The 25,415-nt window shown below is 46.0% G+C and overlaps 1 protein-coding gene across 1 annotated transcript; it reads right to left on the reverse strand.

Moving 5' to 3' along the window:
* Vxn (vexin) lies at positions 1 to 25,415 on the reverse strand. The gene is given in 6 exon segments (NM_001109260.1): positions 1 to 2,449; positions 5,263 to 5,354; positions 8,570 to 8,631; positions 14,581 to 14,743; positions 19,662 to 19,717; positions 24,992 to 25,415. Coding segments are annotated over 6 exon segments (624 nt in total). The 5' UTR covers positions 25,059 to 25,415; the 3' UTR covers positions 1 to 2,265.

Raw genomic sequence — 25,415 nt, forward strand, 5'->3', positions numbered from 1 at the left:
ACAATCTTCAAGTCACTTAATGTCACTAACAAGGCATCCTTTATTTTTATTTGAGTTGGCCAAATGAAATGTTCTACACAAGGCAAACATTTCCCCATGAAATATTTAAATCAATGATAAATAAATGAGTCCCAGTCTACATGTAAAATAAATCTCCAGGTGCCACACACACATTTAAGACATCGATTTTAAGTTAAATAAATTCAATCGTTGGAGACTCTGTGACCTGTTTGTTTCCTAACTTTGTTGTGGATCCCAACTTAATATCATATGTGACATTGGATGGTTCACTGGGACACAGCACTTGATGCTCAAGTGTCCAGACTTTGTTTGGACATGAGGGGTCAGGTGCTGAGGGTCTAAAGCAGCGGTGGAAGAGCAGCAAACAGCAAGAACCTGGAAGTTCATCTTTGACCTACTGCCATTTTCCAGTTCTCCCAGAGCATCGGGAACAGGAGAGCAGAGTCCACAGAGCATCAGAAGCAAGCCTGAGACCCGAACAGTTTAAACTCCTTCTTGTGCTAAGACCTGGTGATTCTCAACATAATCCTAGGGTACAGTTTATCACAGAGTTTCTGCTTTCATTAAGAAGATTGGATTAATTTAAACCTCTGAATTAGGGAACAAAACTTCCAGGGGCAGACTGTAAGCCACAGATGAGAAATATATAAGGTCTACGTTACCGACCACTCCACAGGCAGATACCACTCATCAGTATCCGGGCTTTGATACCTCATCTCCACACTGTGATCCAGGCAGCCTCTCCCAGGACATTTAGATGAAGATTCTTTGCTGATTTCCTTCCTTCCCTGTTCCCTATTTTGTGTGAAGGAGAAGATGTAATATGGGCATGGAAGTTGGACACCTAGAGTGTGGTGACTTCAATCTAATCACTTAATCTTTTTGAATTAGTATCAACATATACAGTGGGCAAATTCACCTAAGTTAGCTGTTAGAAAGTAGCTTAATTCATGCGAGGTGTTCAACATTGTGCCTGGCATAGGGCAGGTAGGCATTTAACAAAGAATAGTTTCAATTACCGTTATTCCTTACGTGATCATTTTTAAATGATAGTAAACGTCATTGGTTTGAGCCATAGGGAATTGATTTTTCAGCTGTTTCAACCTACAAAAATGGCGGTTTCTTCTGGTTTCATTTAATCTCTCTGTCTCTCTGTCTCTCTGTCTCTGTCTCTGTCTCTGTCTCTCTCTCTCTCTGTGCATTTGCACGTGCATGTGTACTTCGTTTTGTTTTTTAGTCAGGGTCCTGCTAGGCTGCTCAGGCATGTCTCAAACATGCGATTCTCTTGAGACACAGGGATCCCTGTTCTCTGCGACTACACCTGTCTTAATTATCAAATGCACAATGATGAATTTCATTCAAATCACTTCTTTGTTCCAACATCATCAGATTCTCTCCATTTAAAAACTTTCTTAAATTAGTTATTTTAGTGAAGCTCAGATCTGGTGACAGTCCCACAACCTGCTGTCACATACTGCCATCCAGATGCTCCAGAGTCCTCATCTGTAAGCTGGGGACCACAGTGCTTTCTTAGCAGAGGTTTTGTAGTGGTGAGAAGAGACAACAATGGGAGAAAGCTCTCTGGGTTAAAGTCGTTATACAAAGCTGGTCAACTGTACCACGTCACAAAGTATTGAACATTAAAGTTAACATTGACATTTTAGGTGCTTTTCTATAAAAAAGAACACACCTAAAAGAAGAGAGCTCATGCAGTCGTGCCCACGGTTAGCTAAGCAGAGCGACGATGGCTGCCATTAAGTAGATATTAGAACAAAGTAGAGATGAAGCGTTTCATTTTTCACCAAGGCAAAACAGACATGAAATGGGCAAAGTAAGAACCACTGTGTTCCAAGTACCTCAGAGTCAAACTTTTACATTTATACCAGGAACCATACGTCTTGTAGAAACTCACAAAGAAGACAGCTCAACTGCCTTCTGTTTTCCTTGGAGGGCTTTCAGAAAGCCCAGGAAGCTTTGCTTTTGGTACGGTTTTGCCTAAAGATAGGGTTATAACATTTGTATCAACCAATTTGACTTTAAGACCAACGGCTTTAGTAGTTCTGAGGAATGGCTTTCCTACTAGCTACTGAGGATGTTAACTTTCCATGCCCCATGCCAGAGTAAGGAATGATGATGTGTTTGGACCAGCAACCAGCAGAGGGGAGGGTGGCTCAGTCCCAGTCCTCAACTCTAGTATCTTCCTGTGAACCTGGGCCAAAGCAAGGCGCCCACGAAAGGTCGCATTTAGTCGGCTTCAAAGGCGCTGTTGGTGGCTCCCACATATTCAGACTTCTTCTTGTGCCTGGTCCACATTTTTCGCAGGATGCCGGGGACGCCACAGGAAGCACTGCCTGTTAATGGCAGCGAGGCTTCCGCTCCCTGGGGAAGGGCTGGGTACTCTTCTGTTATCTTCTTGAGGTGTCTGGATCTAAATGAAAACCAAAGAGTGGGGTGGGGATCGAACAGGGAAGGCAATTACTGCACTGAGTCAGACTCAAGTTGTAATTTTGAGGAGAGTGTCCAGCCAGAGCTCTCCTCTCCTCCTCCATGCTATGACCATGTCCTGCATAGCTGGAGGGTCACTATACAACACCCACAGAAATGGCTCTGGGTGTGCATCTAAGATAGGGTGAGAAGAGAAGACCATGGGCTCCTGTCCTTCTGCGTTGAGTCTTGCTTGCTTAACCAGTAGGAATAACTGAGGAGTGGGGTGGTAGAGTGCTTACCAATCTCTAGCATAGATGGGCAGGTAAGGTAGGGGAGGGGTGGCTGGGTTTGGAGAAGTGGTACAGCACAGTGGCCTAGAAAGCTTGACTTTTACAAGGTATGTTGTACTGTCTTTCTGGTCTACCTGAGCAGTCTACAACAGTCACTGCCCCCAGGCAAAAACATGCTAACAAATCCAAGCCAAATGAGTTAAAACAAACAAACAAGCAAACAAGCAGACAACTTCCCCCTGTTAAATCCTAATACATCAAATGGCATACAACTTGGTTTTTACAATCTTTCTAGGGGAACTCCATCCTTAAGGTTCCTACTTTAACTCCCAGGGCTTTACTTCCTTTGGTCAATATTTGCTTTTCAACAACTAGTCTTGACATCTAATCTCCATTTGAGATATTAAGAGAGCAGGGACCACATTGTATTTTCAGCCCTTGGGAGGCAAAAGCAGCTATTCTCAAGTTCCAAGCTAGCTTATATGCTTTATGTGCTGGTGAGTTTTATGACAGCTTGAAATAAGCTACAGTCATCAGAAAAGAGGGAACCTTAGTTGAGAATAAGCTTCCATAAGATCTGGCCATAGGGCATTTTCTTAGTGATTGATGGGGATGGCCCAGCCTATAGGGGTGGTGCCCTCACTGGGCTAAAGGTCCTGGGTGCTATAAGAACGCAAGCTGAGCAAGCCATGATTGGTAAACTAGTAAGCAGCACCCCTCTGTGTTCTCTGCATCAGCTCCTGCCTCCGCTTCCTGCCCTGATTGAGTTCCGTTCCTACAGTGGGGACGTTGCTTCTGGAGGAGTTGCTCATATTATTTCATTACAGCAATAGAAACCCTAAGACAAGCTCCACACTTGATCTATACGTGCCTTCCTCCGTTTCTTTTCAGACAAGGTGTCAGGAACTCTAGGATAGCATTAAACTCACCATGGTAGCCATGATGACCTTGAAATTCTGGTTCTCTTGCTTCGGAATCATGGGTGTAGGCTCGCTCTCTCTCTCCTCCCTCCTTCCCTCCCTCTCCCTCCTTTCCTCTTTCCTCCCTCCCTCTTTCCTCCCTCCTTCCTTTCTTCCCTCCCTATCTTCCTTTCCTTTCTTTCCTTCTTCCCTTCTTTCCTTCCTTCCTTCATTCCTTCCTTCCTTCTTTCCTCTCCTTCTTTCTTTCTTTGGTGTGTATTTTGAAACATGACCTTGGTGTGTAGCCCGGGCACGGCTTTGGACTCTTGTCACTGCTTCCTGAGTGCTGGAATTATAGGCACAGACTCTCACATCTGTCTCTACATATGACTTCACCTAATTTCCATTACGGCCATTCAAGAAGCTTATTTTGGGAGGGGGGGAATTTAAAGCAAGCATTTATTCAATATTAAATACTGACATAGAGATGGACTTAGGTCAGGACCATTCCTGGAATTTCCTGCTTGAGAATGGCCAAGAAAGCTTCTTTTATCTTGCTTGTATATATGCATTTTTCTGGGACAAGGTTTTGATGAGTAGCTCAGTTCATCTTGAACTCTTGGTCCTTTGTCTCTACCTGTCAAGTACAGGCTTACTAGCATGCAGCACCATGTACAACTATGGGTTTCTTTTTCTTTTTTTTAAGATTGACTTTATTATTTTACTTTTAATGTGCCTGTTTGTATACATGAGTGGAGATGTCTTTGGAGACCAGAGGCATCGGATTCTTTGGAGCTGAAGTTTCAGGTAGTTATGAGAGGCCTGGCCTGGGTGCTGCCAATCAAGCTTGGGTCCTCTGTAGGAGCAGTACCTGTTCTTAACCCCTGAGCCCTCCCCCAGCCTCTCTGTTTTTAAATAGATGAGGATGGTTTTCTCAAAGCCAGAGCCAGTGGAAGTGCCAGGCTAGAAAGCAGATTTGAGTCCAAAGCCTTCATTTTGCACCATCACCTTAACTCCCTGTCACAACCTGTAGTGTGGAAAGTGAGTATCGAGACACAACAGTCCATGTTGAATTGCAGGCTCTGGCTGTCCTCCTGCACTGAAGGCCTGTGGGTACTTTCTTGCTATCTTAGGGTGGAATAACCTTCTTGTTATCTTAGGGTGGCCATTTATTGGATGGAGTTAACAGGGGCCCACGTTACATATTTAAAAACCTGTACTTTATTGTTTGTTTCAAAGCATCGGGGGTGAAAGCCAGGACCTCACGCAAGCTAGCCAGGTGCTGGACCATTCTAAGAGAGTTCATGAGGCATTCCTGACGTCATCCACAGAGGTTCTGGATACGGCTCCTGATTACATTCATCTAATTAAACAAAGCCCCAAGAGCAGTGTTAATGAGGTGGAAACCATGACAAGTACTTCAGCTTAATCCCAGGCAAGCAGGTGATGTGTAGATAGCTGGACATGGGATTGCAGGCCTCATTACAAGATAATATGCGGCTGCCATGGGTTTTGTTGTGCATAATAAGTGTGTGAAGAGTTGACCACCTGTTCCTCTCCTGCTCCTGATGGATGGATGGGTGGAGAACCCTGCAGGCAGCACAGCTGGAAAGCAGTGTACTTACCCCCTTCCCAGAGCAGCTCCATTTTCTGAGCCCTTGGCCGTCACCTCCACCACAGCTGGAGTTTTCACTGAGATCCTGGCCACTGGAGGAATCTGAGGAAGTGGGAAAAGAATTGAGGATGGCACCATGTTCCCACTCTGGCATTTATTGGAGCCATTTATAAGAGGGCTGCCTAAAGGTACCAACCCCCAACCTGGGCAAAGTCCTCCCCTAGTCAGCATCAGACATGCTGGAGGACTTCGGTGGTGCCAACCCCACACAGCGTCTGATTTACCAGGCCGGACATTGCCTGGAGTTGCTGGATTGAACAAGGTCTATGAGACAGTTGACCCTGGGACTGTACTTTAAGAACCACTAACCTACAGACACATGAGAGAGAGCCATTTATCTTCCAAGAGAGCTGTCACCCTTTCCCTTCTACTGCTGGTGTCTCATTGTTAATCTTGTAGAGTCTGTCTTCAACCATGCTGCCCACACCAGCATGAGCGTTTCCTTTTGCTCTCTTGCACCTTTCAAATAATGGTCCACTCAGACTTTGTTTAGGCCCAGGCCTGCTACACTCTCCATGTCCTTCGTGGACTCTGGAACCACCCTTAACCCAACCTGTCAGCATGGAAGACTCAGGCCAACTCTGCCTCTTTCTCCTTGAGGCATTGCAATACTGACTTGCAGCTTCCTTTATGACTGACTGCGCAAGTCAGCCGATCCAGGGCCACTTCCGAGAAGCTCCATGCCTTTTCTACGGCTGACCTCCACGTCTTAGGACTTCTCTGGATCATTTCTAGCAGCCTTTCAAGGCCACTTTTACCAGATCTGCCCTGAGGCTGTGTGCCACGTTCATCTTTGTCTGTCCCGCTGTCCCCAGGTCACTGTGTAGACTACATGATAAATTGTGCCTTCTCACTTTTTATTTTTCTTTCTCTAGTTCTCTAGTTGCTATCTTGGTCCCTAGACAAATTGCATGACAAAGAGTCTGGGACTTGGCCACGGGTTGAACTGAAACTTAACTGATGGCCTAATCAGGGCTAAGTCCAGCAGTTGCTTCATCAATGGGCATACACTGTGCTTTGTTCTTCTGTTCCAAACCTCATCAAAGCGTTAAGTCAGCACATTTCCGGAAGTCTCTGGAAAAATTCCAGGTCAAGGACACCATTACTTACCCCTGTCCTGGGGTGGGGAAGGTTGAGGGCAGAGTTACTGTGCCACCTTGTGGCCTCTCCTTAGCTATTCCTTCCCAGCATGCTAATGGCTGGGTTAACATAGTCCATAGCTCCTTAGCTCTCGAAGGGAAAGTCTGGTTCCTGCCCCTTCCTTAGTCATACCTCATCTATGTCAGCACTGAATCAGATTTAGATGGGCGGGCCCTGGGTCTCTCTGGATCTCTCTCCTGTCTCTGCACAACGAGCATCGGATGAGGGATGGGGCATAGCTCCATTCTTTCCAGACCCATGGAAATGCTGCTCGTGCCTCTTCACCCCTGCCCCACACAACCCCAGCTTTCTTTGGTTCCGTGGTACGGCTGCTTATCTGCCAAGGGCACAGTCTAAACCTCCCCTGAGGCCTGGGAGCAGGAATCCCAGGCTACTAGATTCCCTTTGCATACTTTTCCCAGTACTATTACCTTGCTAAAATCCTTGGATTAGCTTTCCTGTCCAGAGCATGAATACCCGTATCTGTCTAATTTGTTCCACAAGGATGAAGGGCTGGCCCAGAATGCTTCTGACATCTCTTCTAGTTTTTATGTTGAACAGCAGTTGCTGCAAGAGCCTGGTATGTCTGAGGTAATCTCCACTCCTTCCTCCTTAACCTTGACCTCCCCGCCCCCATCTCAGAACTCTCAAGACAGTCTTCCTCCCGCTGCCAGCTGCCTAGTCATCCTAGTTTCTGCATGTGGGGTTGGAGAGGAGACTTCCTTGACAACAGTTTCTCCCATCCCCACCCTTCTTGTGCTTTTTCCAACACAATGACCTTATTAAAATCCTTGGATTAGATCTCCTGCCCAGAGTGTGAATACCCATATCTATCTAATTTGTTCCACAAGGATGAGGGGCTGGCCCGGAATTTCTTCTAGTTTTCCTGCTGAACAGCAGCGGCTGCAAGAGCCTGGTATGTCTGAGGTAATCTCCACTCACCGCTCTCAGGCGAGAGGGAGCCTCATGCTCATCTCTAGAAGAGAACAAAGGAGAAGTGGAGATAAATCTGGGGACATGTCCCCAATCCCTCTCTAAGATGGCACGAGCTGTTCAACTTCAGGATGGGTAGAGGGTAGTGAAGTGTCTCTCTGCTGCAGGCCACCTTGCCCAGAGTTATATGCTTGCTGGGATAGCCCACACACCCTAATGGAGTGAGGAGGGAAGACAAAAGGTGAGCCATTTGCACCCAGTTGAAACTCATCTGTGTGGGCAACTTGAGCCCTAGAGCCCACACATGGGCCATACGAGTGCTAAGCCTGGGTCTTGGTTCAGTTGCTCCCTCCACCTAAGCTACCTCTCTTCTCTCAAGACTGGTATCGATGGCTAAGACGCGTCTTACTCTTCAGTCTTCAAATCTCAGTGAACCTGACCTCTAAAGGGGTGCTCCCAGAAGCACCGTGTCCTGAAATGACTGGTCGTTATGAACCGAATGTTTGTGACTGACTTAAACTCATCTGTTAAGGCCCTACCCATCCCGTAGTGGGGTGGTGTTTAGAAGTGGAGCCTCTGGGCAGTAACTAGGTGTAGATGGAGATAGCGAGCGTGGAACATCTATGATGCTATAAGAAGATAAGAGATTCCTGCAGTGCTTCTATTTGTATGAACAGATTGCAGTAAGCAAGAAGAAATCCAAATGCAGTGCAAGAGGAGAGCCCTCTCCAGACACCAAGTCTGCTCTAAGCAAATATTACAGTGCCATAGTCTATGGTATGTGTAGCAGCCGAGCTAAGACACTAGGGTTTGGGGCTTGTAATACAGCCCCTCTTAGTGCTGGAGAACTTTACATCACTTTACCCAGAGCTGCACTTGGAAATTAATCAGGTATTGCTGTTTGGTCAGACCCTTTGGGTCTTCCCCCATGCATGAGATGATAACGAGTCCCTGCTTCTGTTTGCGTATGTGCTGAATTCCTGTTGAAAAAGAGGAGCAGCCATAACTATCCTAAGTACACAGAGTGGCATCAATGGCTAGTTCCGAGAGCAAAGAACCACAGCGCTGTTCTCCTAAAAATCCTCAGCCCAGGGCAAAGAACATGCTCTCTTTCTGGCACCAGAAAGACATATTGAGAAGTTTCAAGCACAACGGAAACAATAAATCTGGCTTATTTTACTTACCAATGACTTTCCATATGCGCGATTCCCACACAGATTCGATGCTTTGGGTTCAGAAATTCCCACTGTGGGATTGAACAGACGAGACATTACTCAGTTGTACTCTGCGTTCTGTCTCCCTCTGCTTCTGAATCAATTATCCTGCTAGCCACCCGGTTGAAGAGTGAATTTTTCTGGGCTGTTGTACCAAGCACTGAAGGACTATGATGCTGGGTAGGCAATGCTAACTGCCAAGTGGGGTCACCTCTATCCCTGACACTCTTCCAGGAAGTTGGAACTAAGTTCAGTGCAGTTCAACAGCTATGACAAGCAAGCCATTGAGGTAGGGATGTTCAGAGTGGAGGAGGCCATGTATGTGCAAGCAGGAGGCAGATACAGGAAGTATTCGTGCTTTCAGGTCAGTTTTGCTGGGAGCCTCAAACTGCTGGAAAAAACTAAGTCAATTAAAACAGAGCATTTAGCACTGTGTCTGCCTGTAGTCGGTGCTCACAGAATGTGGCCTCAGCACTTCCTCCTTTCCTAAGACCTCAGCTCTCAAGAAATTAGTTAAAAGGTAGAGTCTCATTATTACAGTATTTTCAAGTGTACTATGTTCAAACCCATCCTCCTCCTCCTGCTGGTCCCCCTCTCCTCCATCCTGGGCCTGTTTGCTTCTGTTTCACAGTATTTGCCTGCCCTTTTTTCCTGTTCCCTCCCTCACTGTCTCATATTCTCTTTTCTAATTTCATCACGTACATGCCTACATAGGAACTCATAGGAGCTGGGAGATGGCTTGGTTGGTAAAGGCGCCTGCAGTGCAAACCTGATGACTGAGATTAGATGATTGACATGGGGTATGGCAGATCTGTCAATTTGTAGGTGGCCTTAGAGTGGATTGGGTTTGCCTAAACCCAACCCAACAGCATTTCATCACAGTGGCTGAGCTTAAAGGATTCCACATGCCCAATGGCTTGCTGGTGAGCTGGGCTGGGAAACAACTTACTAGTTAACTGAGAACCAAGTGACTGGTTGGTTGACTGGGTTGTTTTCTGGGCTTTTTTGTGGATGCTGCCTACCAGTGGTGTTGGTTAGAATGGAAAACCTACTCTGGGCATCGTCTAATTCATGAATCATTTCTTTTTCTATGGTTTTACCCAAAGACAGATGCTACTAAATTCAATTGGTCTAGGAAAATTCCCCCTTAACCCTGCCAAGAGCAAACCACAGTAAGTGTATCCTTGAGTAGTTAGTATCAGTAGCTTATCTTCAAAGCGTGCCATGCCTTGAGCTGGGCATAACTGCACAATAATGGTTGACCTCACATTCATAGCTAAAGAGTATTTCAAAATACTGCATTTGTGGGGCTGGGAGTATAGTCCAGTGGTAGGTGACTTGCTCGGGACAGGAAAGACCCTGATTCAACACATAGCACCACAACAATAACAATAATAATGATGAAATTGCATTTATATAGGAGGGCATGGTAATACATGCATATAGCATGCTAGCACATGTAATCCCAACATTGGTAAGTGAAGGTGGGAGGAGGAAGAGTTCAAAGCAAGTTAGTCCAAGGCATACCACAGATCATGAAACTCTGTTTCAAAAACAGGAGACTGTACTGAACAAATACATACTATTTTCCTTGTTGCCCTAGCCTGAACAATACGGTATAACTATAACGTTCATAATGTTTGTATCACATGAGGTATTTAATCATCTATAGAAGGTTTAAAGAAGACAGAAAGACAAATGTGTATATGTTACATGCAATTTCTATGCTATTTTACATAAAGGGGTTGAGCATTGTAGAGTCTGACATCTTAAATGGGTCTTGAAGTCAACCATGCCTGATCTGGAGACAGTTACACCTCATTTACGCTACTGTCACCATAAAAGGGGAGAAGGTGCCATGATATTTTACATGTTCTAGTTGGGGAAATCAAGGCATTGGTGATACATGACCATTAACCTGAAAACAGATGTGTTTGGATATCTCCTGTATCTGCAGGCATTTGACTATTTGGTCCCTAGCTGGTCCCCCTGTTTGGGTAGACTTAGGAGGTGTGGCCTTGATGGAAGAAGTGTATCACTGAGGATGGCCTTTGGGAGTTTCTCTCTGTTTTCTGTTTAAGATGTGAGTTCTTCTCAGCCACATCTGACGTTCTAGCCACCATGTTTGCTGTCTGCTATGCTATCCTTGTTTATGGTTACTAGCCCTAGTAACCCTGACTAGCTAGTAAGCTTTATGGTTACTAGTCCACTGGAACTGTAAACCCAGAATAAACCCTTCCTTCTGTAAGTTGCTTTGATCATGGTGTTTTATAACAGCAACAGACAAGCATCTAAAGTGCCAGATAAGGATGATTTCAGGGAGTATTAGACCTCTCAAAGGACGCTTGATTAAGGGACAGCATATCCCAATTAAGGAGGAGATGGAGCTTTGTACACAGAGGAGATCTGCAGAAAGAACATTAACAAAGGCTCAGGGCAACATAATGGTCTGGGCCATCAGGGTTATGTAAGGTAGAATAACCCTGGGCTGCAGGATTAGGACGGGAAGGACAGAATGGTAAGGACAGGGTAGCCCAGGAGGTGGCCATGGTATGCCATTATGGCTTGGAGGACAGGTGGGCAAGAAGAGACAACAGTGTGAAAAACAAAAGATGACAGAGGAAGCTCCCTGTTTTAGGAAGGACAGTCTGGGAGCTTTGGAGAGGGAGAGGGCCTGGAGGCTGAGACCCCTCACCGTCATCGTCCACATATGTGAGACATGGTGGGTCTGTGGCTGGAAAGCTTGAGGCAGGTTGCAAAAGTGGTAAGGCAAGAGCTCTCTGGGGGTGACACTGCCAGCTCAGTGTATAAAGTGGGTGGGGAGGATATAGAAGCTGGAGACTTTGTGGAAAGCTGGACAGTCATGCCTGGTAAGAGGTGACACCTTTTAGCTTGTTTTGATAAGCTGGTTGTGAGGTACCCTAGTTCATCTCTGGGAAAAAGTACTATAAATAGTCCAGGCCCAGGAGGTGGGCACTGTCCTTTTACTGCATCCGAGACTGTGAGAATGTCTTAATTGATTCTACCTATAGCATCCCTGTGGTCTCCAAGTTTCCTCACCTCTCTCCTACCTGAGATGTCGGTAGCACCCACGAGCCTTGTCCTGTAGTTGAGAGAAAGAGCAAGCCCCTCGATCTGAGGTCCCTAGAGACACTCGGCTTACTGATGGGAGGAAGTAAGAATTGATACCCATGGACTGATGCCTAGCCTTTCCTTGGAGAGCATCAAGGTTTGGCTTGGGCTCAGCAACACTCCTCCTACCCATCCTGGAATCTATCAAGTTGGAAGCACTGAGGGAATTGAATCAATGCCCAGCTGAGTCTATTTTTTCCCCACCCAAACCTGACTAGCACATCCCTGCGTGAGCTGACTGTCACATGTTGGGCAGACTTCCCATTTCATAACCTATTGCTCTTGTCTTCAGAATAAAAGACTGACTTTGCAGTACAAGAGGACACCAACTACTTGCAAAGTTGGAAAAGCAGCCAAGCATAGTAATCCTAGCTTTTGGGATGTTGAGGCAGGAGGATTATGAGTTTGAGGTCAGCTTGGACTACATTATGAGATACTGTCTTTTAAATACTATTAAAGTGTCCCCTAAAACTAGACAGCTGGGGAACATGGCATTGACCATTACACCGGGAGATTGGGTATTGTACCTTGGCTCTGTGGCTGCCAAGAAATGTCACCTTGTGTCGGTCAATTTCTACAGCATTGGTTTTTCTGTTCTGTAAACTGGGAGGGGGAGACTGCAGTAGGTCAAATGGAAGATTAGAAAAACCACAGTCTGCCTTGTAGCGTGGTTGAGCATTATTTCAAGGTGTGTGTGTGTGTGTGTGTGTGTGTGTGTGTGTGTGTGTGTGTGTGTGTGTGTGTGACACAGATTGATATGCCTTAGCCCTGGAATTCCTAGTCAAGTAAAATGTGTTTTTCCAATGTAGTTCCAGGTGCTGCTACTGGGACCCCATTTTGAAAATCTCTGCATTAACTTCTCTCTAAACCCCTGCTACTCAGTCTGTTGACCTTGTAGCTGCAAGAGCAGTGCATGCCAGGAATGAAACCCTGGGATCTGTCAGTGGACCAGGGTCCTTCTGAATTAAAGTCTGCATCAGGGAAAGCCTCCTAACTGATTCTCGTGTCTATGATAAGTGGAGAAGCATGGATTCTAAATTCACTTTATGATTTTTGGAGCCAAGAGGAATATTCTGCCTATTTTTCTCCCCCCTCACCACACATCCACCCACTCACCTATATATACATAGACGCAGAGAAAAAAAATCTATCTCCTCTTAATTTGCAAGTCAGACTGTGGCTTTTCTAATGCTTCCAGCCTATTTACATGTGTGCAGCCGACATTAGCTGAAAACGCAGCTTAGTTCTATCTTCCTGTACCTTCGATCCTAAGTGCAGAGTAATACCAAAGGAACCTAGAACATCGACTCGGAAAAGCAGTGATTAGAACAACCACAGTGAAACTTGGAACAAAGGAGGATCATGGGATGGGAAAAGCTTGTTAAAGAACAGAGTCAATAGAGAATTATGTCAGTTTCTGTAAAATGCAAAACTAATACCTAAAGCTTTAACAACATTCTGGGTTTCCCTCCCCTCCCGTCCCCTCCCCTCTTCTTTCTTTCCTTCTTTCTTTCTTTCCTTCTTTCTTTCTTTCTTTCTTTCTTTCTTCCTTTCTTTCTTTCTTTCTGTGTATACACATGTGTGTTTGTGTTAGTGTATGTGGGTGCATGAAGGGTGGCATATGAAGGCCAGAAGTTAACCTCAGGTGTCTTTCTTCCACTGAGATTTGAAGCCTGCATGTTAGGCTGGCCAGGGAGCACTGGCTTGGAATCACATCATCACACCGAGCTTTTTCTGTAGGGTCTGGAGATTGGACTCAGGCCCTGATATTTGTGTCACAAATACTTTATCAGCTGAGCTGTCTTGCAACTCCTGGTTTTTGTTTGTTTTTGAGGTAGGCTATCGTCTTGAAGCCTTGGCTGACCTTGAATTCACGACACTTTTCTTGTCTCAGCCTCTCAAGCTGAGATTACAGGTGTATGCCATCATTCTCAGTGTGTTTTGGGACTATAATTCGAGTAACTTTACATCGTTGGCACAACAGAAAATAAATGCCTAAACTATCAGTTAAGGAGAAAACACTATTTCAAACGTCAGTGGGGGGGGGGGGGGTTGGGGATTTAGCTCAGTGGTAGAGCGCTTGCCTAGGAAGCACAAGGCCCTGGGTTCGGTCCCCAGCTCCGGAAAAAAAAAAAAAAAAAAAAAAAAAAAAAGAATCAAACGTCAGTGGGCTAGATGCTGAATCCTATTTTGATTGCCTAGGGTGTAAGCCATTAAAAAAAAAGACAAAAACCTAGTATCCAAGGTAACATTACTGTTTCCAGTTTTCAAACAGGTTTGCCCCTAAATTCTTTTTATATATTAAGTCATTCAAATAAAAATATGGTGCAATTTGGCTAGTTGGGCGTGGCGGCCATGCCTTTAATCCCAGTACATGGGAAAGGAGATGCAGGCATATCTCTATAAGTTCGAGGCCACCCTGGTCTACAGAGTGAGTTCCAGGACAGCTAAGTCTACTCAGAGAAACCCTGTTTCCCGCCCCTCCCCCACCTCACGCCCCGCCTCCCGCTGCGCACAAGAGGTGTGCTCTTCCTAGTCTCTATAGTTCTTGCTCAGGGCACAAGGATGAACATCTTCTTAACAGTGGGCAGCTACCTTTGCAGCATGTGGCACATAGGTATCGTCACTCGCTTTGCACCTAGAGGGGCAGCGCAGCATAGGTGAAGGCGTTGGTGCTCCTGCTGCTGTAGGTCATACCCAGCAGGTACTTTTTTTTAAAAAGCTGGATGCTCAATAATAAGTCTGGCAGGGAGAACCACAGGGTACAAGCTGTTGTTGCGCTTTTGCTGGCCCGGGCACGTCACTGGCTCTCAGGGGTCTCCGCACCTGAGGAACTGAGACTCACGTACCAGGTCTGGCGGGGGTTTTAGTGGGATGGGTCCCGGGTGGCCTGGCGGTTTGTAGTCGGCCAGTCTGCAGCCACCTGCGGTCGCCTGTGTCCCTGCGCTCACAGCGTTGCGGCAGCAGCTCTAGCGGTCTCGGTGGCGGATACAGGTCGGACTCGATCACCACCTGTAGGGTGAGAAGCACAGTCAGTCATCATCCTCCTGAGTCTCCCCTGCACCTGGGGACCGCACCCGCCTCATGTGGAACTGTAATGAATGAATAAATGGCCACAGCCAGGTGAACCTGGACCAGAGTGGCAGGAAGTGAATTTTCCTTGAGTCTTTGTCAGAGGAGATAGCTGAAAGTCGGTGCTAAAGGATAAGGTGGTTGCATTACAGTCGCCTGTTGGAGCTCGGCCACAAACAATACATCAGTTACTGAGACACCGGGACTCAGGTATCATTAAGGAAGAGGGGCAGAAAGATTGTAAGAGCTAGAGGTCCGGGAGGACCTTTCCGGATAGGATCCAGCTGTGACTGCCAGCCCTAGAGCAAGCCAGTCAACATTCCAGCAGGAAGGGGAGGGGCTCATGATCCCTCCCCCACAGCTATTCCCAATGGGGATGGCTTCTCTTGGAGGGAGAGCTTCTTCAATGCTGTCACCTCTGGTAGATCAACCATGCTTCAGTGGACGGCCTCACACCCATAAGCATGTAGACAGCATAAAGTTGACTTAATAGGTTGTTTTTTTTATAAAAGGATGTGAAGCTGAAAGGTGGGGGTGAGTCTGGGAGGAGCTGGGAAGAGGAGTGGTGGTGAGTGTGATCAAAACACGTAGTATGAAAAAGTTAATAAAAGCTTATATTTGCTTATCAGAAAAGAGGGCAGAGAGATTGTAAGAAGCAGAGATGGTGGGTGACTTCAAGGAAACTGTTCTCCAGATGCAACAGGGAAGATGAACATATGAATGTATAGAGGCTGTGCGGCTTGCACAAGTTCCAGCCGGCCCAGCACGAGGAAGGGCAGTGGGCATGAAGCCCCACACCTAGCCTAGGGGATACCAGAATTGACAGCCACAAGGAGAGGAAAAATCAGTGTTCTCCAGTAGAGCGACACTATATCAGCCACACGCCAGCGGCCCGCGCTCAGGAGTATAGGTCAGCCAACTCAAATCCGTTTCCATGTTCTGCTGTTTGTTTTAAAGAGAGGGAAGGAACTTGGAGTTGGGTGGGTTTGCGAGGAGCTGGAGGGAAGGAAAAGATAAGATCAAAGTATTGTACGGAATTCTTAAAACTGCTGTCTTAAAAAAACTGGAATCTGCTCCGAACACACAGAAGTTGTTCTTTCTCTCCTAGCAGATGGCATTTCATAACATGTCATTATCTTTAGGTAACTTCGTGAGCCAGAGATGATTTAAAGTAGAGTGTGTGAGAGGACTCTGTGCCTAGTGTGTGCCCTTTGCACAGCAAACTCGAGCATGTGAATGTCGGTATCTGTGGACGTCTTGGAACCAATCCCTGAGGGTACTGAGGGGCATCTGTACTTAAACCATTGAGATGACTTAAGTGAAAAACAGGAGACAAATAACAGCAGCCATTTTGTTTTAATACGGGGAGTCATGAGGGGAATCTTGGCAGCCAGGGAGCGGATTCTGCATATTTTATCCATTTCCAGGACACAGGGTCATTCATTCTGGCTGTCTTTGCTCCATGAAGCTCATTCATTAGAAGCTTCAGTATTCCGGAACGCCCGGTCCTCCCTAAGGCTCGATTTACCCCCACTCACTTCCTTCTGCGCACCGCTGCTCTGCAAGGGCCCATTCTGTGTCAGCTCCCGGGTGCCCGGGCATCTGCGAGGGAGGCAGAGGGGCTCAGCCCTTATAGTCCAGGTTTTGGCAGCCCCCCTTTGAATTGACCACACAGAACTATAGTGTCGGGTTGGGGGTGTGTGCCGGAGAAAAGTAAACGGGCTTTTAAAAACAACTGGGTGGTGTTTGAAGTCAGTGGAGGAGACTGTATCTTTAATGATATTGTTGGAATCAATATCAGGGCACTGGTTTGGGTTCAGTGACAAGCCAGGTCAAAGCTGAGGTTGAACAACAAATACTGAAATAGAATATAGATTAATATAACACATAGTATTGCATATGATGAGGGATAATTCTTATGCTCATAAAACTCTTTACTAAGCAATAAAATTCACAAAAGTGAAGAAAAGGAAAAAAAATGAGCAAAAGCCATAAAATATGCTGTCAGTGACTAAACGCACATTAACACAACGTTGCATGCTCCCTGTATAGGCTGCCACCTCTTTTTTTCTTGTTTCTTGAGGTGCAGTTTCTCTCATAATGGAACCCAGCAGATGGGATTTACCAGATTAATAGTAGTTCTGAGTGATGCCCCCCTGGGCATACATACTTTGGGTCATAAGGGATCTCTGAGAAATCGAGTCTTCTTTGCCGAGCCTCACACATGACGAACAGCTGTGCTGCTGCGTGCTGTTAACCTGGCACTGCAGCTAGGCCCGATGTTTTGGTTCTGGTTCTTAGCATTTCTCCAGGATAAGAATGTGAGTTGACTGTGTGTGTGTGTGTGTGTGTGTGTGTGTGTGTAGGGTGTCTCATACTCAGTTGTAGGACAACGTAAGGCAGATGGGAAAGCCCAAGGGGTCCATGAGAAGACACCAGCATCTTCCCTCTTTTGAAATAAAGATGCATATATTCTTTGGGGAAGAAGATGTGCCACCTTTCCAGGCCTTCAATGAACTGTGTGTGGTGGGACACAGGGAAGAGACGAGGAGAAGCATTAGCTGCTCAATGCAGCATGGATGGAGGATGTTGGTGTGTGGTGGTGGTAGTGGTGATGATGGTGGTGATGGTGGTGGTGATGGTGGTGCCTCTTGATACTTTCCAGGTTATCTATCACATAGGGCCACATACCTCAAAGTAGGACACTAGCTGGCTCCTGCGAGCCTGGCTTATTTTCTTGTCTGTAGAACTTACTGCTGACAGCTGAAGAACAAATTGGTTTGTGAGCCTGCACTTAGTGTCTGAGTCTAGACATGGGAGTCTGAGATGCTAATAGGGTAGAAAAGGGAGAACAAGGATTTAAGGATGGGATCTCCTTGTTCTGGGCCATCACACAGTCTACTGAAGTGTCACTTTAATACGGCAAGGGCTCTCTAGATATTCTATGACATCCACAGGCATTGGGATGATTAGGATGTCAATAAAACAGACTGGGAATCAGAAAAGAAGAGACCTTAGAGAGGGAGAGAAGGAGAGAGGGAGTGAGGGGAGAGAGAGCACATCAGAGAAGTGTCTGTGCCTTGTGATTTGGAAGAAAAAGCAAGGGCTGAGGGTGACTCAGAGAGAAAAGTGATAGAGGAAAAAATGTCTGTTTTCCCTCCTTGGCAGCCCAAGGAGTGACAGGAAATGCAAATCAACATTTGGGACCAAAGAACACTGTAGATGTCAGTATCTGTGCAAAGTAAGATGGGTTTTCCTTTGGTACATTCAAGCTACCAACCTGGAGAAGGTGACAGAACCCCCTGTTTCACCAAGGCAGGAGTTCAGTCACCCTGCCCAGACTGTCGTGCATGTTCTATGACTAGGCTAGAACTTTCTAAATGGAGGAGCTGGAAGCTGTTGGTGAAGGCCTAAACCCTTGCAGTAGAGTTTCCTAACTCTGAGTTGTCTGTGAACAACACTTTGGTTTTCATTCTCCTTATGAACGAGGTGCGTCTCTCTTAGCCTCACGACCTGCATGCCTTCTCTTCCCTAACAGTGTTCCCAAACGTCCCTATTTATAGCTACACAACTGACATAGAAGCAAACAAAGGAGAGGAATAAGAAACCTGCAGAGAAAATCTCTGTGAATCTTCTACCGTGTTCCACAGTGTCTCAGAATTCTGGGAGACTAAAGTGGTTGTGATGTTTGTAATGGGTGCATGTTGACTTGGGGACTGAAGAGTCACCAAGCTGCCTAACACTCTTCCACTGATGGGGCACTCCACCCTGTCCAGGACGATCAGTGTACCTGTTTTCTTCTTCTTCTTCTTTTTTTAAAGTCTAGAGGTTGTTTACAGAAACAGCAAATAAACCTATTTTAACTTAAAAAAAACATTTCTTTAAAACAGCAAAAAGATATTTTTTAAAATCACAATACTTAAAAAAAATTTTAACGGTGCTGTCTAAGATCAGTGATAGCAGCTGCTCACAGCCTTCCTTCTGAGACACGGTGCAGATGTATTGGTGGTTCTGACAGGAAGAACTGTGTGTGGAGAGTGAGAGATGCAAAGTACCACTAGCCTCTATGGGTGTCTAAGCAACATGAAGACAGCGCATTAAAAATACCAAAGCACACGTTAGAAATGAAAGTCCATGTTGATGAGGCTGCAGGGGAAGGACAGCAGAAGCCTGGGAGCCTCCCCCTGAATCGTTCAGAATTCTATCATTACCAGACAAACCTGTAGGTAAAAATGCATTTTTGAAAAGAGATATGCCTATGACCCCAGCATTTTGGAGGTCGAGGCAGGGATATTTCAACTTTCAGGCCAGCTTGGGCTGCTTGGTGGCTTGTGGACAGCCTGAGGTACATAGGACTCTCTCAGGCAAGCAGTCAGACAGCAACACAATTGCTTTTCTGCTCTGCACTTCTATCACAGCAAGTGTAACATACTAGGTATGCAAATACTCATGGGTAGCTAGGTCGGTGGGTGGATGCTCTCTTCTTATTCTTTTATCTGTTTATTCTGCTTGGAGTCCTACGTGACAAGGAACTGTATGGGTACGTCCCTGCTAGCTATAATGGTGAGATATATAATGTTATATATATAGTGTTACAGATGCCTAGACCAGGATGGTACATCCACATCACGAACTCCTGCACATGTAGGGTGAGGTCTTCCCTGTGCCTGGGGACGTGGCAAGATGAGGGACTGTTGGGGACTTTTTGGTGTACACTTGATATTTCAGTTATTCTGTGTAAGCGAACAAACCACCACAGGAGACACTGAAAACACCCCCTGCCCGCTCATCCTTGACGTCAGGGGAGAGAGAGGGGTCAGTCAAAGAGCATCAACACTAACTAAACGAGTTTCCTTACATTTTTGGCCAAGAGGTGTTGAGAGCTCTTGACTCTTCTCCTGGACGGGCTGGGCACTGAAAGAGATAAAGAAGTGGTTTTAGAAAATACCTGTAAGGGTGCAGTATAAACCGAAAGGTCCCAGCCGTGCTACTGGGAAGGGAGGGGGAGAAGAAGCAGAGTTCCCCTGGGACTTAAGATGTCACTTGGCTGACTACAACAAAATTTCTGTAGCATCATCATTCACAATAGCTAAAGGTTGCCAGGAATCAAGTGCCCACCGACAGATGAATGGATAAACAAACATGGTATGCCTACACTTTGGACCACTGCTCAGCCTTTAAAAAGTAAGGAGAATGTAAATGAACTTTGAAAAGATTGTGCTAGGCTAAATGAGACACAAAAGGAGAACTGTTCCGTGCTCTACCTCTATGACTCGTCTAGGGCAGTCAAGGTCATAGAGACATAGAGACACAAAATGGCCAGAAAACTGGCCATTCCCAGGGGCTGGGAGGCTGGAAGAGTGGGGCATTTATTGATCCAGTTTAGGACAATGAAAAAGTCAGACTGATGGTGGTAGTGGTGTGCAGCACTCTGAATGTCCTTGTCACTGGTCTGTACACCTGTGTGGTAAATTGGTAACATTTACAATTTTATATATATATATATATATAATATAGTAAGACAGGAGTAAGATCAGGGGTTCAAAGTCACCCTTGGTTACATAGTGAGTTCTAGCTAGCCTGGGCTAACAGAGGAGACCCTATCTTAGAGAGAAAAAGAAACCTTAAATAAATCAATTATCTTATAGTTATCTTACAGTGCTTGGCTGGGCCAAGGTATGGATCTTACTATAGTAATAGTCATAGTTCCCAGCTCTGGTAACTAGCATTCCTCCCTTTCGTTTCTATAAGGTCTACTACTCAAGTTTCCTCACAACAGAACATACACATAATGTTTGGTCTTGTATGTTTCATGTCACCCTATCCCCAGTCATCTGCCTTCCATATTGCTATGATCTAATGGAACCAAAATCCTACTGTGTCTCCATCCTCATTAGAATTGATTTCTTTGTCCTCTTCTACCTTCCTTCCTGCCTTCCTGCTTGCCTGCCTGCCTCCTCCCTGCCTCCCTCCTTCCCTTTCTCTCTCTCTCTCTCTCTCTCTCTCTCTCTCTCTCTCTCTCTCTCTTCCCTCCCTCCTTCCCTCCCTCCCTCCTTCCTTCCTTCCTTCCTTCCTTCCTTCCTTCCTTTCTTTCTTCCTTTCATTTTGGCTTTTGAGAAGGGGTTTTTCTGTGTAATCATGGCTGCCCGGAAACTCACTCTGTAGACCAGGCTGGCCTTGAACTCACAAAGATCTGCTTGCCTCTGCCTCCTGAGTGCTGGGATTAAAGGTGTGCACCACCCCTGCCTGGCCTGACTTGGCTTTTTAACACATATCACAAGAGTGACTGTCAGACACACAGTGCTGTCTCCTTTGTTCTTTGCAAAGCCCTTGTAGCTGTGGAGTCTGGAGTCAGACTCCAGCTTCCCTGAGTCAGGTGTGAATCTAACTTGACAGGCTAGGCAGTTTTCTCACTCTCTCAGGCCTCACTTTCTTCGTGTGTCAGACAGGGATGATAGCAGCATCCACCCTAGAGGACTAAGTCAAGGAGTAAATGAACCAGCCTTCACAAAGCTCTTGCCCAGTACCTGGCAAAGAGCGGGTATCCAGGAAATAGTGTTTGTAGAACTTTCCTGCCAGATGAAGGCACGAGGAAGAACCAGGTATAATGGCTACCTATGGAAGGCTGTGGCTTCTGATTCAGCTAGGAACTCTTCTTGCTGCCCATCTTGTTCCCTCCTGCTGGCCCCTGGCTCCCCATCCCTTCTCTGAGGTACTCGTCAGGAGTAAGTTCTGGTGCAACTTCTGAGGGAAACAGCTTGTATCTTCAGAAGTCACTATGAGTTGTATCTACAACATATATTTCCTGAAAGGGCTCTTTGTCTCTAGAATTGAAGAGGACACACATCAGCTTTAGACCTGGCTGATGGTTTATATCTTTACCATAAATTAAAACTACCATAATATTTTCTATTGCTAATGTTCCAAGGTCAGTTAAACAGTGTGGCTATCAGGCTGAGCCCAGCACAGGAACACTGGAAAGGGAAGAAGGACACGGATGTGCTAATGGCTCAAGTTGAACCTGAAGGTGATGGCTGGTCAGCTTCCTCTCCACTCTGAGTTTCCATGCTGCACAGATCCCACAGCATTCCGAGTTTCCAGGACCACAACATTCACTCAGTTCTTGGAAGAATATCAGCCACACTGTCTCTCTCTCTCTCTCTCTCTCTCTCTCTCTCTCTCTCTCTCTGTGTGTGTGTGTGTGTGTGTGTGTGTGTGTGTGTGTGTGTGGGCATGTGGTGTGGTGTATGTACTTGTTAACGTGTATTGTGTGGCACATGTACTTGTTAGTGTGTGGGTGTATATGTTTTGGCACATGTACCCATTAGTGTGCATGTATGTGTGTGTTGTGGTGTATATATGCACTTGTTAGTGTGTGTGTATGTGTGCATTGTGTGGTATATGTCCTTAACAGTGTATTGTGTGGCACGTGTACTTGTTAGTGTGTGTGTGAGTGTATGACATTGAATGGTTTTCCTTCATTGCTTTCTATCTTCACTTTTATTATTATTATTATCATCATCATCATTAATTTTGAGACAAATCTGTCACTGAACTCATCGATTGATAGCTCATCAGTTTGGCTAGTGTGGCTGCTAGTGAACTTCAAGGATCTCTCAGTCTCTGTTCTGCTGCTGGAGTTTGGCCAGGTGCTACTCACCCAGCTTGTTACATGGTTTTGAGGATCTAAACCCGGCTCCCTGTGTTTGTGAGGAAGGCACTTTACTTACTGAGGCACGGGCCCACATTCATTTTGAGATAGGGTCTTATTTTGTAGCCCAGGCTTGTCTGGAGTTCGTGATTCTCCCACCTTAAGCTACCAAGTGCTGGGACCACAGATGTGTATTGCTACACTAGGATTAAGGCTTTCAGTTCTAACCACTAGGCGTTCCAGGCTATACTGCCTGCACTGCTGAGCCCGTCCTATGGAGACTGATCATTCACTGGTGCCCATTGCTCATACAGAGCCTCTGGGAAGTGGCCCACTCAGGGGACTCAGACCTTGTTAGACAAAGTCAAGCCAGCTCGTGTTCTGCAGTTCTTTGGGTGACCTGTAATAAGGGTTATTTGTTGCTTTTGTACACAGTGATTCAGAATTGAGAGCATCATCCTGTCCAAGGGAGCCCTCTGCTCAAAGGCTCTTGAGAGGCCCCAGGGTGAAGCAAGGCATGGAAAGAGATGTGATCCACCCACTGATGCCTCTACAAATGCTGCAAACAATCCTTCCTAGAGAGTAACTCCCTAGCAGTGAAATATCTATGAAAACTTAGTTTAAGGCACGATGATGGATGAAAACAGGATCAAATATTTATCTTTAACTAAACATATCCATGGCCACACATGCAGGCTGAAGACTCAAATCACTTTGTATGCGCCGTGTTTAAGTGTGTGGTCATATAAGCACTGTTATAGCTGTTCTATAAATCAGCCTGTGTATTCCCCGTGATAACTCTGGGAGCTAATGAATCAGCCTGTGAATTCCCCATGATAACTCTGGGAGCTAAATCCTGTTTTTTCTTTTACAGAAGTGGGAACTCATGCCTGGAGAGGTTAAGTATCTGGTCCAAGGTCACACAGTACAGAAACGATAGAAGTCTTATAACCACGTTGTCAAGGACTTTTCCTCCCTTTTTTTTTTTTTTTTAATACAAGAAATGGACACACTTTTTCTTCTCTTTTGAGGACAGTGTGCTGCTCCTGCTCCCAAGCTGGCCTTGGACCTGGCAATCTTCAGCTTCCTTGGGTTATAGACATGAGCCGCTCTTCTCAGTGAAAACAGACATACTAATATTTTTACTTTCCGAAGATTCACAGGGAGGTTAGACCCCCTTCTCACCTTCTCCAATCCTTCCGCCCTTCTCCAGGACCACTGAACTCACTGATTTTATAACACACCGGCCCTTCTAGACTTGTTTTTATACGTTGCTCTAAAAATGAACTCGTAAACACTCCACAGAATTATCTTAGAGCTCCAAGTGTGCCAAGCATAGACCGATTGTCAGCCTTTTCTTCCTCCTTCTACAATGATCTATGGGTCTTGTGTGGTGGCTCAGTGGTATAGCTCTTGCTTCCCTTGCATGGACTCCTGGTTCACCCCCAACCCCAAATAAAAACCCCACAAAGACAAAAGGCAAAGATAAAGTAAATGGGAAAGCCGTTTCTATGCACACAGATCTAATTCATTCTTCTTCAGAAGGGTTGGTTATCAGAATCTCCAGAGAGCATTTCAACTCCTACACGTGGGCACACTCCCAATTCCCCCCTTTCCTCCCTCTCCCTCAGGAGTAGATGTTGAGGGCTCAATTTATGTTTAGCTGTCTGCCTGAGTCCAGGCTGTCTCAACCCACCAGGCTAACCCCCAGCAAGACACCTGTCAGTGGCTCACATTGGAGGGAGGAAGAATTGTCTGAATGTTTGCACTAGCAGAATCCAAACCATTTCAGTCAAATATCGCAGTGAAGCCAGGAGTAGCCTGTGCCATAGCAAGACAAGGGGCTGCAAGGCTAGAATAATGTCAAGGTAAAGTGCTCTATACTGGGTCACCGGCACTACCCTCAATGCAGTCTCACAAAGCCCTTCCCAGGGCTCCACACTACTAGGAACCAGAGGTTATAAAGTCAAGATTCCCTTTTGGTGGTACCACGTGAGATGACCCTGGGGCTCTATAGTTAAGAAAACCTGTTCAGTTTCATTGCCAGCTGGGAGCCTTTCCCCTCCCAAGTCGGATGGAGTTGGCTTTGGAACAGCTGATTCGCCCTTCAGAACCTGCTTTTTTTTTTTTTTTTTTTTTTTTTTTTTTTTTTTTTTTTTTTTACTGGAGACAACGAAAAAGCTTATCAGGCTACCCTGGACATTTTGTTTCCATCTCTGTCTCTTTAAAAATCACTTATTGTCCCTGCCATTGAGCCTGCTGGGTTGCCCGTTTCAAATTAAGTGAAGCAGGAAGGCTACACTGTCCTCGTCCCCGCCTTAATAGATTGTTTCCCAATGATTGATGTTTATCCTTGTGCCCCTCTTTAGAAAGGGGGGAAATCAAATGCTATCGATGCGGAGAAGCCAGCAGACCTCGGGACCTGAGGGTACCGGAACCGCGTACCAGCGTACCTTAGTCCGACAGCACCAGGTCACCTCCCATATAAGATGCCACAGTAGGGGACGCCAAGGGCAATTGTTATGATCATTACTCACCCTTGGAAGGGATCACGGTGGTGAAAACTTCAATATTCTCATCACTGCAGCTGTAGATCTGATGCATGGTCTCCGCCTCCTGCCCTGCAGGGTGTCCCGGAGCCGATGGCCTCTCTCTGGAGCCCTAGTCCCAGGGTCTCCTAAGCCAGTCTGGCTCTGGGATCATTGTGCAGGTCCACAAAAGACAGGCTGCCTGTGCCTCTCATGACAGTCTCACTGCAGCAACATTTCCTAATCCCATCTGTCTTATTTTAAAATGAATCCTATTATTGCAAACCTTTGATTGAACACGGAGCCTTCCGTCTCTCCCCCTCAGCTAGGATGTACTTAACATTTTTATTTTGCAGTGTCTGCCGCAGTGAATTTGGAAGTCTTTTGTGAAGTGACGAAGTGAATTCGCCTACTCGGTTAGCGCACAGCTTGG

Source organism: Rattus norvegicus, chromosome 5 (assembly GCF_021556685.1).
Source record: "Rattus norvegicus strain SHRSP/BbbUtx chromosome 5, alternate assembly SHRSP_T2T, whole genome shotgun sequence".
Classification (NCBI taxonomy): Eukaryota; Metazoa; Chordata; class Mammalia; order Rodentia; family Muridae; genus Rattus; species Rattus norvegicus.